Source organism: Leptodactylus fuscus, chromosome 5 (assembly GCF_031893055.1).
Source record: "Leptodactylus fuscus isolate aLepFus1 chromosome 5, aLepFus1.hap2, whole genome shotgun sequence".
NCBI lineage: Eukaryota > Metazoa > Chordata > Amphibia > Anura > Leptodactylidae > Leptodactylus > Leptodactylus fuscus.
The window spans coordinates 10,145,565-10,163,331 of record NC_134269.1 but is presented as its reverse complement, the minus strand read 5'-3'; the positions used below and the strand labels follow the sequence as shown (position 1 = coordinate 10,163,331).

At 43.3% G+C, this 17,767-nt stretch overlaps 1 protein-coding gene across 1 annotated transcript; it reads right to left on the bottom strand.

Annotated features, from left to right (window-relative positions):
• Window positions 1-134: 134 nt before the first annotated feature.
• TNFSF12 (TNF superfamily member 12) lies at window positions 135-16,358 on the bottom strand. Its single transcript, XM_075272418.1, has 7 exons — window positions 15,467-16,358; window positions 12,112-12,147; window positions 8,812-8,893; window positions 8,286-8,360; window positions 7,511-7,546; window positions 7,315-7,439; window positions 135-1,954 (listed from the first exon to the last, which is right to left on the bottom strand). Exons 1-7 carry the CDS (start codon window positions 15,641-15,643, stop codon window positions 1,703-1,705), a joined length of 783 nt encoding a protein of 260 aa, XP_075128519.1. The 5' UTR covers window positions 15,644-16,358; the 3' UTR covers window positions 135-1,702.
• Window positions 16,359-17,767: the final 1,409 nt, after the last annotated feature.

Sequence of the window (17,767 nt, the reverse complement as noted above, 5' to 3'; positions counted from 1 at the left end):
ATGTAATCCTATGCAATAGAGCGGTGGAGATTTATGTACTGTATGCTTCTTATACACTCTATATATCCTTCAATATACTATTGAAATCTAATAGGCGAATAATAAGCAACACCATCATGTGACAACGGCCCACATATAAAATATACTTTTATTTGAAAGTGATCAGTGTTATATAAATTCAGCAAATATCAGGTTATGTCCTGTACAGATCATAGGTGCTCAGGAACAGTTCCAGCAGTCCGTAAGGTTAGTGGGTTGGAGTGAAATACAGAAAAAAAATGATACAAAACATTCACTAGTTGCTATGTACATCAGACCTGGAGGAACATTCTGATCTCCAGGGACATATATTGAACCCTGTTATCCTTTAGTGAATTGTACTGTATATGAGTAAGGTGCTTGTTGTCTACATAGATCATTATGTAGTCTTTACCCCCAAAGACTTTTGAGAAGACCACAAATGGTAAGATCTTTGACTAGGGTTGAGCAATCGGGATCGGAAAATATTGGATCCCGATCGGTGATTGAGCAAATTTCACGATCGGAATCGGCTGGAAAATGATCGGAATTCAGATTTTAAATTCAATCCTGAAATCTCAAGATCGGCTCATCCCTATCCTTGACCCAGTAGTGTAGAGTCTTTCACTGAGTGTCTCTGAATGGCAAGATCCTTGACCCAGTGTAGAAGAACCTTCCATTGGATGCCCAAAGCTTTATTGTATATGGGTCATGCCAGCGTAAGTTTCAACATGTTGGTGAAGGCTATTATGGCTTGGAAGAGTTTAAGGTTTGGATCAGAACAGTCTAGGAAATCATAAAAAAACATAGTGATTGAAAGGCCTGAAGAGCCAACCTAAAGATAGGAGACTCACCCTAAAGACCGTCTGTATGGTCACCTCCAATTTCCTGTCAAAACATAGAGATGTTCTACTCTACGTAACTGAGAACATGGACTAGTACTAGATTACGGCATATCATACTTATAGTTTTTGGGACATACAATTTTTTACTCAATACTGAAAGCTATTATGGCTTGGAAGAGTTCAAAGTGTGAATCATTACCATAGTCATTGAGAGGCCTAAACACAAGAGACTTAAAGACTGGTCATCATCATCATCATGAGTCAACTGGACTCCGATCAAATATCTAACAGGGAGGTGTTCTACGCTACGTGATTGAGAACATGGACTAGTGGACTATGTTATGTCATTCTGATATTTTTGGTTTCATTGACTAATTCCTTAACAATTTTTGTTCAGATTTTTCTGATTTAACCCCTGGGCAGTCAAACCAGTCACCATCTGGATAGTCATGCAAGTTCTGCTTTCTGCCCTTTCCTTCTAGTAACTGTCTCTGCTTCCTGAAAACATGTCATACTTCCTGTGAATTTTTACTTCTCTTTATATAAAGAGTCATTGCAGAAAGTTCTGCTTTGTTGATGACTTAGGATGTTTAGCTGCTGGTAACATTGCAGTCTTTGTTCTCAACATGAAGTAATTTTTTTGATTGTTTAGAAGTACAAGGGCTGGAATTGTCTATGTATCCTCAGCTGTGAATCTTCTTTTTGGGGGTTCAGTCATGTTTTTCATTTCAGAGTTGTTTTGATAGTCAAATGACCTCTGGAACCAGGCATAGGGTGAACTAATGGACAAGTGTATGGAAAGGACATCTGGTTTTCCTAATCCTGTAGAAACAAAGTTTTCAGTGAACCTGGAAAAGACCAAAGTAGGTAAGGAAATGCTCTACCCTCAAGCTGACTTTTGGTAGAGTTTTAATCCGGAGGGAATTGCCGGGACGCAGGACCACAAGCCCAGAAACGCTGCAGGTCTTCAGTTTTGGGTCACGGATACTCGCAGCTGTAGCAGAAAACTCTTGCAAGCAGCGAAATACCAGATTGCCATCTAGAAGTAGATCCAACTTGATGTAGCTGCTTCGGTCCTCGTTAAAGTGCACCTTCAAGGAAAGGAGAAGGAGACTTTATTATAGGAAAATACATGACTGAAGAGATAGACTAAGATAGGGAGGATTAAGTCACTGAATTTGTGAAGATGGCAGATCATCGGAAATTAGGAGTAGGTGGTAGACCGATAGGAACAAAACCGAAGGAAGTAAAAAGTGGAGAATGTTGCAGTCCAGCTGAAAAAATTGTCGATTGTCTTCTGTTATCACCTTCAGCTTTTTCTTCTGTCTATAAAACCAAACATCATCCCTCCTTGTAAACCAGGTTTCTCTTCTCCCACGTCCAGCTCACATCCACTGTATACACTGACAACATGTCATTCCCCGGTTAACCACATCCTCATCATACCAATCATCTACTCCCACTCTTGGTTCTCCTACTCTAAAGAAGCCAATGACTGAACGTGACAATTTTGCTGGGACTATATTATTGCCCCAACTCTCTCCCAACACCAGATGTCTACTAAAGAAGCATGTTGGGTCCGAACATGAGTTCAACGTGACTGATCATTTTTTGCTATGGCAAGGGAATCTGAAGGGGATAGCAGAGCCTAGCACCGGTTTATTTTTCTCACACAGATAAAGAAGCGTTTAGCCAACATTTATCTAAATGTGATGAAAATCAGCCAAACCCACCAATTTCATTGGAACTGGCCATCTAGCTAAGGATTTTTGGAGATCTTCCAACTCTCTCGCTCTTGGGAAAGAAGGAAACGTTATTATTGGAACTCAACATTCTCAATCCTTTGTTCTCGTGGGAGATAAGCCTTTACCAGAATGGTGGCTGAAAGGGAATGTATTGCTGGAAAATGACCCATTTTTTTAAACCAAGTTTTCATGTTAAGCATACACAGTCCAGTCATATTAATGTGATTACTGCCTACTTATGACGTCAACGTTAAATAACAAACCAAATAACCCCCAAAGCACCATGGAATTAATGGTGCTATATAAATAAATAATAATAAAAAATAATAATAACAAATCGCAGAAGACACGTGTCATCTGGGTGCACTCATCATTGTGGAAGGCATGATGGATCAACACAAGTAGGCCTCTATCCTTGTGGACCATGTTCACCCCTACATGCGAATTGTTTTTCCTCAGGATGATGGCATCTACCAGCAGGACAATGTGACATGTCATAAAGCTCACAGTGTACGTGCGTGGTTCGAGGAGCACCAGGATGAGTTTACCGTACTCCCTTGGCCAGCAAGTTCCCTGGACTTGAACCCAATCGAGAATCTGTGGGACCACCTCAATTGGGTTGTTCACGCCATGGATGCTGGCTTAACATCCCAGTGACCATCACCACAACATCCCCTCTCTTTCTGCACATCTCGCAGCGGTCCGCTCTGCCTAAGGTGGTTATTCTGGATTTTAACAGATGGTCACATTAATGTGACTGGACTGTGTATTTCTTAAGAAGTATTTTTAATTTTATATATTTTTTTTTAAAAAAGTACTACATACTGCAATGTTCACTCTCTCCACTAGACTGACACCTGCCGAATCTGAAGAGGTTTTCAGCAGTCACCTCACTTACATGAGAAACAGAATTACAAAGGATAACACCTCTATAGATAACTCCATTGAGCCATCATTACAGTCTCTTGCTGCCTATGGCCATGGCACTATAAAGCATATCACTAAATTTACCACAAAAAAGGATTACAAAAAATGTATTTTACAATAAATTGTTAACACATTCCCTTTAAGCTGGCCATACACATTTTGATAGGCTGAATTTGTTGCTTTGGAAGACCACCTAAGGTGCATCAGGCCCCCTGTTGTCCTCTGATGGCAGATGGCAGGTGATATCAGGTAGTAGGGTTTCTATAGCCAAATACACTGTGTTCTCATGGAGATAAGCCTAGCAGTGACTTTCTCCCCTCTCCCAGTTCGGTTACATGCTCTGTTTGGTTTGGTCAAGCCATGTGTATGAGGGTGCTGGGTGAGATAGCTGTCAGCTCACATAATCAGTAGGGTTGAGTGATCGGGACCGGAAAAGATTGGAGTAACTTTAACAATCACGATCGGAATTCCGATCTCGATCTTTTCCAGTGGGATCAAGGTCAGGGGTTGTCTCAATATCGGCTCAACCCTATTATTATTATTTATTTATATAGCACAATTGATTCCATGGTGCTTTACATTTGGGGGTTACACACAATACACAGAATATACAGGTAGATATAATACTAACAATGAACGACTGGCACAGTGGGGTAGAGGGCCCTGCCCGCGAGTGCTTACAGTCTATGAGGGAAGGGGGGTAGAGACAGAAGGAGAGGGGGAGACTGTACAGATGGCAGTGCGGTGATAGTGTTATTGGAGGTTGTAGGCCTTCCTGAATAGGTGAGTCTTCAGGGCCTTCTTGAAGCCTGTGATTGTGGGGGTCAGTCTTATGTGTCGTGGTAAGGAGTTCGAGAGTATGGGGGATGCACGAGAGAAATCTTGGAGACGGTTGTGTGAGGAGCGGATGAGAGCAGAGCGGAGTAGGAGGTCATTGGAGGATCTGAGGTTACGTGTGGGCAGGTAGCGGGAGATTAGTTCAGAGATATATGGAGGGGACAGGTTGTGGATGAGGTCAGAGATATATGGAGGGGACAGGGTGTGGATGGCTTTGTATGTTAACGTTAGTAGCTTGAACTCAATTCGCTGGGCTATAGGTAACCAGTGGAGGGACTGGCAGAGGGGAGCTGCCGATGAAGATCAGGGTGTGAGGTGGATTAAGCGAGCAGTGCAGTTTAAGGTGGACTGGAGGGGGGCTAGGGTGTTATCTGGGAGTCCATGGAGAAGGGTGTTGCAGTAGTCTAAGCAGGAGATTATGAGGGCCTGGACGAGCATCTTCGTAGTTTCCTGGGTGAGGAAGGGGCGAATTCGGTGGATGTTCTTGAGCTGGAGGCGGCAGGAGGTGTTGAGGGCTTGAATATGTGGCTTGAAGGATAGGTCAGAGTCCAGGGTAACCCCAAGGCATCGGGCCTGTGGGACAGGGGTAATTGTGGTTCCATTAACTTTGATAGATGGGTCAGGTGGAGGGGCCATACAGGATGGGCTGAAGATGATAAACTCTGTTTTCTCCATGTTGAGTTTGAGAAAGAGGGAGGAGAGGAAGGAGGCTACGGCCGCTAAACAATCTGTAATTCTGGCCAGCAGGGAGGTAATGTCTGGTCCAGAGATGTAGATTTGGGTGTCATCGGCATAGCAGTGGTACTGAAAGCCATGAGATTCTATGAGTTGGCCCAGGCCAAGGGTGTAGATGGAGAACAAGAGGGGTCCTAGGACGGAGCCTTGGGGGACAACTACAGAGAGAGGGCGAGGTGAGGAGGTGGTGTGCGAGTGGGAGACACTGAATGTGCGGTCAGTGAGGTATGAGGAGATCCAGGAATGGGCCAGGTCTGAGATACCAAGGGATGAGAGAATTTCTAACAGGAGGGAGTGGTCAACTGTGTCAAAGGCAGAGGAGAGGTCGAGGAGGAGGAGGACAGAGTAATGGCGCTTGGCTTTGGCGGTTAGCAGGTCATTAGTGACTTTTGTTAGGGGTCTGAAGCCTGACTGAAGTCTGTCAAAGAGCAGGTTGGATGAGAAATAGGAGGAGAGTTCGGAGTGGACATGCTGCTCAAGAAGTTTTGAGGCGTATGGGAGAAGTGAGATGGGACGATACTTGGCAGGAGAGGACGGGTTGAGGGACGGTTTCTTAAGCATAGGAGTGACAGTAGCGTGTTTGAAGGCTGAGGGGAAGGATCCATTGATTAGGGATAGATTGAAGAGATGGGTTAGGGCTGGAGTAATGACTTCAGCGAGTTTGGGGATGAGATGTGACTGGATCGGGTCGAGCATGCAGGAGGTGAGGTGGGATTTGGAGATTAGGGAGGAGAGTTTTTCATCAGTTATGGGGGAGAAACAGGTCAGGGATGAGGAACAGTAAGTAGTTGGGTAGAGGGCTTGTCGGGGGAGTAGGGTGAGACTGTCTCTGATGGTGTCAATTTTAGTTTTAAAGTAAGCGGCAAAGTCATCAGCTGAGATAAATGATGTCGGAGGGGGGGCGGGAGGACGGAGGAGGGAGTTGAAGATGGAGAATAGCTGTTTGGGGTTGCGAGAGAGTGCAGATATGAGTGTGGTGAAGTAGACCTGCTTTGCAGAGGTGAGTGCGTTCTTAAATGAGAGAACTGCCTCTTTGTAACTGAGGAAATCCTCCTGGGAGTTGCTTTTCTTCCAGAGGCGTTCTGCAACCCGCGAGGCACGTCTCAGTTTTTTAGTCAAGTCAGTGTGCCAGGGTTGTCTATTCATCGGTCGGGCTCTGGTGTATGTGTAGGGGGCCACAGAATCAAGGGCTGAGGTAATGGTGGTATTATAGAAGGCAGCAGCGGCATCTGGAGTGAGGATATGTCAGCGAGTGGTAGGAGAGAGTCTGAGAGGGTGCAGGTGTCAAGGCGGTTGAGGTTCCTGCGGGGGCGTGTTGGTTTAGAGGTTGGGGTGTCTATTGGAGAGGAGAGGGCAGAGAATGTCAGCAGGTTGTGGTCAGAGAGCGTGGATGGAGAGTTAGAGAGGCTGCATATGGAGCAGAGGTGGGTGAATATTAGGTCTAGTGTGCCCCCCTTTATGTGGGTGGCAGAGAAGGACCATTGGGAGAGACCAAAGGAGTTGGTGAGGGACAAGAGACTGGAGGTGGGGGGGTGGTCTGTGTTAATGGGGATGTTGAATTCACCCATGATGATGGTGGGGGTGTCTGTGGATAGGAAGTGTGTGAGCCAGGTGGTGAAGTGGTCGATAAAGGCAGCGGTAGGTCCCGGCGGTCGATATATGACGGCGGTCGATATATTCATGTATATATCATTGATAGGGTTGAGCGATCGGGAAAGATCAGATCCCGATCGGCGATCGAGAAAATTTCACGACCGGGATCAGCTGGAAAATGATCGGAAATTGGATTTTAAAATCGATCCTGAAATCTCAAGACCGGCTCGACCCTAATAACCAGTTAATGGAGAGGGACCGATAACCTCACTCACTTATGTCAACAGTTTCTTATCGGTGACCACTAAAATAACAAATTGGTCTCATGAGATGGAAAGGGCATCAGTGGGAAACAATGGAAGGCTGAGGACAGATGAGTATGTTGCATTTGTCTTAATTGTACACTTCCCCTGGCTGCCCCATAGTTACTCAAATTCCTGGACAACTCCTTGTGAGGGATATAAGCAAAAGAGTAATAATGGTGCTTGGTGATAGTATTTATGACTAAAGGTCTTGTAGACCATAAGGGATGGGAAAACAAGATGAAGACAAGGACTACATGTCAGATATGGGTTATTAAAGTGAAAGACTCAAGACCAGAAGATCTTTCTCACCTGGCAATACAAATAGAACAATCCCTTGACGTTGACTGTAAATTCCCCCCTTCCATCATCATATTTGACTGGGCTGGTGGAGTTTCGTGGAACTTCAGTCCAATGGAGGATGGTACCATCATCTTCTGCAAAAGGAAGAGGTTGTATGTTGATATCATACAATAGAAGGAGAGGGAAAGATCTGTCATCTGCTTACCAGCATTTATCTGTTGTCCTCCTTTAGGCAATTTAACTGCAAAACACAAGAGACAACTGGTGTTACGTGAGATCAACTACTTTCAATGCCCTCATAACAGACAACCCTTTCCTATCACAGCTGCTTTGGCAATGACTTGGTTGCCACAGGTTTGGCTATGGTACTGCAACCAAATATATGATTATGAAACCATAGCCAGCCACAGACAACTTCCGATGAATCTAATACCATGGACTCCTACATGACAGCTATCCCATTTAGCTCTCCCAACTGGATCCTCTCGACCCTTGCATGAAGTCCATAAACCCAACAAAGGTGATCTTCACAATACAAAACCTTTAAGGAAACTAATATGCATGGAGAAGACATCCCATACGGCTTCCAAGAACTTGGACACAAGGATAGAATTGTCATAAATTCATAAATTTTATTGACCCAAGGTTACGCATGTTCTGTTTTCAGACATGTCCTTCTTTAGACCACATGTGGTCATTTGACCGAATCTTGTTTTGGTGTTCACTGGATGTTTTTGCTTTTTTACTCCATTTTTGTATCCTATTGAAGGCCTAAAGTTGGCCGTCAACACACAGTTCTTTATTGGCATTCATGAAGCAGCCATTAGCTCAGTCAACTTGTTTTCTGAAGGAGATACTCTGTCATCTTTCGGCTAAAACATACCCTTGCTAAAATTTCCCAGACAAAAGTTTGTTTTGGTTGAAATCCTTCAGTTTCCTTCAGTCTAATATGTACAGACATCTTAAGATAGAAGCAATACCTTCATAGTGAGCTGCGGTGACGGTTGAAGATTTACGATTATTCGCTCTGTTGGCTCTATGCGCTTTTCCATTGGCTAGAAAAGATGTACGAACCGTTAAGAAGTCATCTAGCAATAGACTAAAGTGTCTATAAAAACTTCTATTTCTATTTATAAGGTGGACAAGTTGTAAAAGTTTACAGTCAAGTTCAACTTTTTGGCCACCTTACAGTAAAGCTTAACCTTATGGAAAACCTTACAGAAAAACTTCACATTTTGGGCAGCTTAAATAAATCTCAAATTTTGGTAAATTGTAATAAAGCTTTACATTTTGAACTGTTTACAGTGAAGTTCAGTTTTGTGGTTAAGTTACAGTAAAACCCAACTTTTTGAAGAGCTTTCACTGAAGGTCAGCTTTTGGACAGATTAAAAAAAAGCCTATGATCTTGTCAAAGATGGACAACTTTTGACCAAAAATTGGGTCCTAAAAAGCTAAGGCCTTTTGGACTATTTTTTTTTCTCTCATTCCACCATTGTATGGCATTACCTGAACGTCTGTGACGTCTCCGATCCTCTGTCAGCTTCTGATACAGAAGTTGATGTTTTTCCCAGATATTCTGGTAATAGATCTAAAAAAATAAAACAAAATTATTCAGTTTACTAATTGGAGTGGACACCATCACAAGACATATACCGGAAAGTTCATTAAAAAAAGGACCCAAATATTCTGTAATAACTCTGACTTTGACAAAGCAATCTCAACATAACAACATGCAATGTTTTCCAAAACGTGACGTTTCGATCAAGTTGTGAGCTCCTAATTGTCGATGACACGATGTACAAACACTTCTGTGCTAGGTGTCTCAGAAGTTTTGTAGGTGACTGCTCCAGTTGATATGATCGATTGTGTCCTGTGACCAGGGGTGTAACTACCGAGCTAGCAGGGGTAGTTTACTTATTGATCCTGGCAGGGGCCGGGATCGGTAAGTGACACCACGGGCCCCTCAAACACTATTATTATACTCGGGGGGGGGGGACGGCTTGGGTTTCAGACCCCCGAGTACAATGATTGGAGGCCCAGTAGAGGTAAGGGAACATAAAGAACTGTGTTACTTACCTTTCTGTGCTCCAGGCATCTAGTTGTGTGATGTCCCTGACATCACATGACCCGGACGTCATTGAAGATGGCCGACACCGCCAAAGACTGCAGCGGATCCGGGGATAGGTTTTTATATTTGTATCCCACCCCTTGGGTCTTCGATTGTTACGTTCTGGGGTCTGAAAAGACCCCAGAGTATAATAATTGTTCATGGATGTCCACAGTGGGGCATAATATCATGTACTGGGGCTACTATGGGACATAATACTATGTGCAGGGGCCACAATTCTGTGTACTAGGGCCACTATGGAGCATAATACTATGTGCAGGGGCCACTATGGGGCATAGAGTGCACAGGAATGTGGCGAGGGGGTCGGTCGGTTGAGGCCTTCAGCGTCGGTTGGGGGGGGGGGGCCCATGTCAAAAGTTCGCCATGGGGCCCCGCCATTCCTAGTTATGCCACTGCCAGTGACATTTGCAGATGGCATCCACCATCAGATAGGATGAATGATCTTGTTGTTTCTAGTTTCCGTGTCATCTTCTGAACACTCTCTTACTGAGAGTAAGTTACAAACAACATCTGAGATGGTTTCAATGAATGGTGTATGCCCCATAAAGACACATTGCTCAAGACTGTGCACCACTATCCTGATGAGAAGTCGAGCTACTCCGTGAAAAGGTACCGTATGTACCCGGAAGTTTCAATTGGTGGTTAAATATCATAATGTCTGTCTGGTGCCTACCTCGTTGCTCCAATGTGGAAGAATCATGGCTTATTCAAAGCTCCGTATACTGAAGAGCACATTGCACATTGTTTCGATCAAATTGCCTTGTCCTAGTGAGAGTTATTACAGAATATTTGGTCCTCTTTTTGAGTCCATTTCCTTGTAGGTTAAGTAGATCAAAGCTTTTTGTGTCGGTGCCATTGTTTGCCACCAAAAAGAGACCAACACCAATGGGTGAGCCAAGAAACAAGTGGGATACCATGTATCCATACAGTTTATAAGTTGATCTTCCTATATCGAGATCAATAGAAGTTCATTGGGAGATGTAAGATCAAGATGAGGAGGACAAGCAGTAAAAATATAAAAGAAAAGTAACAAGATACAGATTCTCTTAAAATTTGAGTCTCAAAATGAAGACAAGAAATTAACGTAAGAGATGGAATAAGACATCAAAGAGAGAAAGATCTCCAGAATCACTTAGAAATGTCTGTAGATCATAAGTAAGGATCTGTCATTTGCAGTCATGAGATGGTCCAGCGAGACGACAATGTAAACTCACAGGTAAATGCCCACTCGTCACCAGGACCAGGGACACCAAAACAATGGACTCAAAAGATGAAGCCCACCAGCCATAATAATGTCCATTTTGGTAACATGGATGTAGGGTCCAGTAGGCACAGTTCAGGTACTAATAGGGGGTCATGCACTAGTAACATTGTTGGTTCTTTAATTTTCAGAGCTGGATCCAAGCCACCATTTTTTATTTCTTAGCCCGATGGACCAGATAATATTGGTGGTACTTAGGAATAGTTGCTACCAGAGCATCTTCACCTTCCCGCAGTCTTAAAGGGATCCTATCATACAAACCTTTTTTTTTCTAAGTAACACATTGTAATAGTCTTAAGAAAGGCTATTTTTCTCCTACCTTTCGTTGTCTTCTCCATGCCGCTGTTCTGTAGGAATACCGGTTCTTGTCTGTATGCAAATGAGTTCTCTTGCAGCACTGGGGGCAGGCCCCAGCGCTTATACAGCACTGGGGGCAACCCTATTGCTGTGAGAGAACTCTCTCCAGCGCCGCCTCCATCTTGGCCGCTTGCACAGCATTGTAAGCGGCCATTTTCTCGTGGCCTGTGGGCATGTGCAGTCTGCTCTACCCAAGGTCCGAAGCCTTGAAGTTACAAGCCACCGCTGGAAGAAGAGGCTGAAGATGGCGCTGCTGACGAAGATGGAGGCGGCACTGGAGAGAGTTCTCTCGCAACATTGGGGATGCCCCCAGTGCTGTTTGAGCACTGGGGCCCGCCCCCAGTGCTGTGAGAGAACTCATTTGCATACCGACAAGAACCGGGATTCCTATGGAAAGGCGGTGTGGAGAAGACAACAAAAGGTAGGAGAAGAATAGCCTTTCTTAAGGCTATTCAGATGTGTTACTTAGAAAAAAAGGGTTTGTATGATAGGATCCCTTTAATTTTCCTTTCCCCTGTTTATGAACTCTTAGTAAATATTCAAAAATCTCGTAAGATATCAAAAATAATCTAATGTAATACATTACTGTAAAAAAGGAGGAGGGGATGCAGCTGCAGTGTTTCTCTCTCTGAGATCGAGGCTATGAGAGGGGAGGAGGAGCAGCAGGCTCAGAGCAAAGAGCACAAATCTGACTCTCTCCAGGACAGAAATCATTTTTAGATTTTTTGATGAACACGTTTCCTTAGAAGACTATTGGCTGTTCCTTGGATTTGCCAATTTTGCAAGTTTTACGAGAACCAGAGCTCTGTTTCCTTCAGCCCCTTATACAAAGTCAGAACAGACTGTAATTCTCTCCTCATAAACCACATAATGTTGGATGGAGAATACAGCTCTATGAATGTTATTATCTACAAGGCCAATAAGCAGTGCTTATTGCACAGAGAGGCCCATTGTCTCCCTGTCCGCCCTGTGAAAGGCCCCAGTCTGGTATGGGCCATTAAGAACAAATGGAGACAACGGGAGACAATTTGGCCATACAATTCCTGCTGCGTTTTCTTACCTGAGTTTCAGCACTGGGCTCTTGCAGCGGGTTAACCTGAATGGCAAACAAGATAGATGTAAAATTTATACTCCAGTCACATCCGGAGCTGTATTTATAATTCAGCTGACATATCACTAAACAATTAGATTTGTCTCCCTACGTGCACCATAGATGATCAGTTTTGAATAGACCCTGACCCAGAAGGGGCTGCTGTGACATAGGTGGTGCTACCTGCCATGGCTCAGTATGTAACTACTAAGGGGCTGTTGTGTAGAACTGAATTTAAAGGGATTATCCAGAGATTGAGTAAAAACTTACTTACTCCGGCATTGTTTATGGGCCGAAGCTTAAGTTTACAAACTGGATCTAACTCTGGTGGCGCACCTTCTGGTCGTGTTATCTATCTATCTATCTATCTATCTATCTATCTATCTATCTATCTATCTATCTATCTATCTACCTATCTATCTATCTATCCTCTGTAAACTTGGGCAAGAGTCGCAAGAGTCCTGTAATCTGTACTGATATATCACATATTATATTAGCATATAATGTAACACCCCATGGCCTGTCACTGTGACAATATTAAAAGCTCTGTATATAGACCACAGTTCCATAATTGTTCATGTCCATATAATGGGCGCCAGTAGAAAAGTGTAAAAAAAAAGTCCCGGTAACCATAGAAAAGTCTACTGAGCTGTGTATCTAATCCTATCCTGTGTGATACTGTATACTGAGCTGTGTATCTAATCCCATCCCGTGTGATACTGTATACTGAGGTGTGTATCTCATCCTATCCTGTGTGATACTGTATACTGAGCTGTGTATCTAATCCTATCCTGTGTGATACTGTATACTGAGCTGTGCATCTAATCCTACCCTGTGTGATACTGTATTCTGAGCTGTGTATCTAATCCTATCCTGTGTGATACTGTATACTGAGCTGTGTATCTAATCCTATCCTGTGTGATACTGTATACTGAGCAGTGTATCTAATCCTATCCTGTGTGATACTGTATACCGAGCTGTGTATCTAATCCTATCCTTTGTGATACTGACTGCTGAGCTGTGTATCTAATCCTATCCTGTGTGATACTGTATACTGAGCTGTGTATCTAATCCTATCCTGTGTGATACTGTATACTGAGCTGTGTATCTAATCCTATCCTGTGTGATACTGTATACTGAGCTGTGTATCTAATCCTGTTCTGTGTGATACAGTATACTGAGCTGTGTATCTAATCCTATCCTGTGTGATACTGTATACCGAGCTGTGTATGTAATCCAATCCTGTGTGATACTGTATACTGAGCTGTGTATCTAATCCTATCCTGTGTGATACTGTATACTGAGCTGTGTATCTAATCCTATCCCGTGTGATAGTGTATACTGAGCTGTGTATCTAATCCTATCATGTGTGATACTGTATACTGAGCTGTGTATCTAATCCTATCCTGTGTGATACTGTATACTGAGCTGTGTATCTAATCCTATCATGTGTGATACTGTATACTGAGCTGTGTATCTAATCCTATCCTGTGTGATACTGTATACTGAGCTGTGTATCTAATCCTACCCTGTGTGATACTGTATTCTGAGCTGTGTATCTAATCCTATCCTGTGTGATACTGTATACTGAGCCGTGTATCTAATCCTATCCTGTGTGATACTGTATACTGAGCAGTGTATCTAATCCTATCCTGTGTGATACAGTATACTGAGCTGTGTATCTAATCCTATCCTGTGTGATACTGTATACCGAGCTGTGTATCTAATCCTATCATGTGTGATACTGTATACTGAGCTGTGTATCTAATCCTGTCCTGTGTGATATTGTATACTGAGCTGTGTATCTAATCCTATCCTGTGTGATACTGTATACTGAGCTGTGTATCTAATCCCATCCTGTGTGATACTGTATACTGAGCTGTGTATCTAATCATATCCTGTGTGATACTGTATACTGAGCAGTGTATCTAATCCTATCCTGTGTGATACTGTATACTGAGCTGTGTATCTAATCCTATCCTTTGTGATACTGACTGCTGAGCTGTGTATCTAATCCTATCCTGTGTGATACTGTATACTGAGCTGTGTATCTAATCCTATCCCGTGTGATACTGTATACTGAGCCGTGTATCTAATCCTATCCTGTGTGATACTGTATACTGAGCTGTGTATCTAATCCTATCCTGTGTGATACTGTATACTGAGCTGTGTATCTAATCCTGTTCTGTGTGATACTGTATACTGAACTGTGTATCTAATCCTGTTCTGTGTGATACAGTATACTGAGCTGTGTATCTAATCCTGTTCTGTGTGATCTTGTCTTCGGAGCTATGTATTTAATCCTGTCACGTGTAATAAAATCTGCTGAGCTGTGTATCTAATCCCAGAATGTGCGATTTTTTTTCTGCTGAGCTGTGCATTTAATCCTATCACGTGCAACACTATGTGCTGAGCACTGTATCTAATCTTATTCAGTTTGATATTGTATGCTAAACTGTGTATCTAATTCTATGTGGGATAGGATTAGATACACAGCTCAGTAGACACAATCCCACAAGATAGGATTAGATACAGCAGGTCAGCAAACCATATCATACATGATAGTGTTTTCTGAGCTGTGTATCTAATCCTATCATGTGTAATACTGTCTGCTGACATGCTGTATCTAATCCTATTATTTGAGGTAGTGTTTGCTGATTCTTTATATCTAATTTTAACACAAGTGATGTCTACTGATCTGTGTATCTAATCCTATCCTGTGTGATACTGTATACTGAGCTGTGTATCTAATCCTATCCTGTGTGATACTGTATACTGAGATGTGTATCTAATCCTATCCTGTGTGATACTGTATACTGAGCTGTGTATCTAATCCTATCCTGTGTGATACTGTATACTGAGCTGTGTATCTAATCCTATCCTGTGTGATACTGTATACTGAGCAGTGTATCTAATCCTATCCTGTGTGATACTGTATACTGAGCTGTGTATCTAATCCTATCCTGTGTGATACTGTATACTGAGCTGTGTATCTAATCCTATCCTGTGTGATACTGTATATTGAGCTGTGTATCTGATCCTATCCTGTGTGATACTGTATACTGAGCTGTGTATCTAATCCTATCCTGTGTGATACTGTATACTGAGCTGTGTATCTAATCCTATCCTGTGCGATGTCTTCTGAGCTGGTATATCTAAGCATATATTATTCTGTGTATCTAAGCCAATATTTGGAATGTGCATGCATACTGGAGACATTTGGTTGGGGCTCCAGTGGGGGCAGGTACTGGTGAACATGTCGTGTACACAGAGCTGTACAATGTATAAGTGCCCAGTGATCAATCACACATTACACTTCTCTTACCCGCTGTTGCTGTGCCCGTCCTTGGCACAGATTCTGGCCCCAGGAGGTGGTTGTCAGTAGCAGATTCAGAGATGCCAGGAGAAGAGAGGTGCCCCCTAGTGCCAGCGCCAGGAGTAGCAGTGGAAGCAGAGCCCCTCTGCTTGTTCCTTTCTTACTCCAGCGAGACATTGATATCATTCAGTCTCTGATCTCTAACTCATTCTATGGTCCCACCACTTGCCCCCACCAGCTGTTACCAAAAAAAAATTTCACTATTGACCCTAAAAGACAATGGCGGCCAACACCATACTCTACATCTCTCTCTGAAGGGGCCAAAATTTAAAACAAAAACCTTAAAAAGTCTATTTTCAAAAATTTCAACATCTGTGTAAATGGAAATTTTCCTGGACAATTTCTAAATTTTCCTTAACTTTTCCAGAAAATGAATAAAACCTACTGGAGACAAGACCTTCTCTGCCCATGGGAAGATCCAGGGGACATGGCGAAAAATAAGACCTGCAAGAATTCACCTTCTCGAACAGAATTTTTTTTTTCCAGTTTCAAAAAGTGAGAATTTCAAAAATTTCGCTCTAGCTGTGATTCAACGAGACAACGAGTTGACGTTGGCCATAGAGCGGCCATTTTGTTTTGCCCCGCTCGTTCTGTCACAGACATGGACAATGAAGGGTTACAGAGATATTCAGAACTTCCCCCCCTCCAAGGCCACTGAGAAGAGTCGCACAAGACTGATGATGATGGAGAAGATCCCGCTGAGTCTGAAGAGTGGCCTCTCAAGGAAATTTCAAAGAACTTGAGGAGGACGAGGCTTGAGTTCTGGAGGAGAAGGAAGAGCGAGTAGACACTTGGAGGAGTTGTACTCAGCTGGTTGCTCTGAGCTCTCGTGTTTTTCTTGTCTCTGGATGAGCTCCAGAAAAGAAGAAAAAAAAAAAATAAAGAATGACAGGAAATAGAAGGAGAGGAGGAAGGAGGAGCGAGGGGGGGGGGGGGGACTGTGAGAGACTGCGAGGGAGTGCATACAAAACTGACAGGAGGAAGGGGGGAGTAACGACAGACAGAAGTCATCTGCAACCGAGAGAAGACAACGACCACCAATACATAGGACATAGTAGTGGTCGTAGTAGTATAGTGTGCGTACGAGATTCTTGGAGAGTGGAAACGTGCACCTGTGTGGTCTCGTCACACTTGGCCACGGCAGTGCCCCATATCTGGCCCAGCAGTGGTCAGATGTAACAATAGTCCTGTAGTGGAGGTGGAGGGCCCAGAGGAGGACTGAAGGAATCTCCAGCTCTAATGGAGGGTTTATGGGGGAAAGGTTATAGGTTCTGAGATTTACACCAAGCATGTATAACTAGAAAAGTGGTACTGTGCAGAGGCGGAGAAGTATACAGATACCGAGAATTACACCCAGTATACTGGACAAGAGAAGTGGTACTGTGCACTGTCCATATATACAGAATAAGAGAAGGGGCACTGTGCAGAGGCGGAGAAGTATACAGATACCGAGAATTACACCCAGTATACTGGACAAGAGAAGTGGTACTGTGCAGAGGAGTACTGTATACAGATATCGAGAATTACACCCAGTATACTGGACAAGAGAAGTGGTACTGTGCAGAGGAGTACTGTATACAGATATCGAGAATTACACCCAGTATACTGGGCAAGAGAAGTGGTACTGTGCACTGTCCATATATACAGAATAAGAGAAGGGGCACTGTGCAGAGGCGGAGAAGTATACAGATACCGAGAATTACACCCAGTATACTGGACAAGAGAAGTGGTACTGTGCAGAGGAGTACTGTATACAGATATCGAGAATTACACCCAGTATACTGGACAAGAGAAGTGGTACTGTGCAGAGGAGTACTGTATACAGATATCGAGAATTACACCCAGTATACTGGACAAGAGAAGTGGTACTGTGCACTGTCCATATATACAGAATAAGAGAAGGGGCACTGTGCAGAGGCGGAGAAGTATACAGATACCGAGAATTACACCCAGTATACTGGACAAGAGAAGTGGTACTGTGCAGAGGAGTACTGTATACAGATATCGAGAATTACACCCAGTATACTGGGCAAGAGAAGTGGTACTGTGCAGAGGAGTACTGTATACAGATATCGAGAATTACACCCAGTATACTGGACAAGAGAAGTGGTACTGTGCACTGTCCATATATACAGAATAAGAAAAGTAGTACTGTGCACTGTCCATATATATAGAATAAGAGAAGTGGTACTGTGCAGAGGCGGAAAAGTACTGTATACAGATATCGAGAATTACACCCAGTATACTGGA

Coding starts and splice junctions, on each gene's coding strand:
- TNFSF12 (XM_075272418.1), bottom strand. CDS start 15,643: ATGATATCAATGTCTCGCTGGAGTAAGAAAGGAACAAGCAGAGGGGCT. Junction 7,547..8,285: donor CACCGCAGCTCACTATGAAG/GTATTGCTTCTA, acceptor TGTGTTTTGCAG/TTAAATTGCCTAAAGGAGGA. Junction 7,440..7,510: donor AGGACAACAGATAAATGCTG/GTAAGCAGATGA, acceptor TTCCTTTTGCAG/AAGATGATGGTACCATCCTC.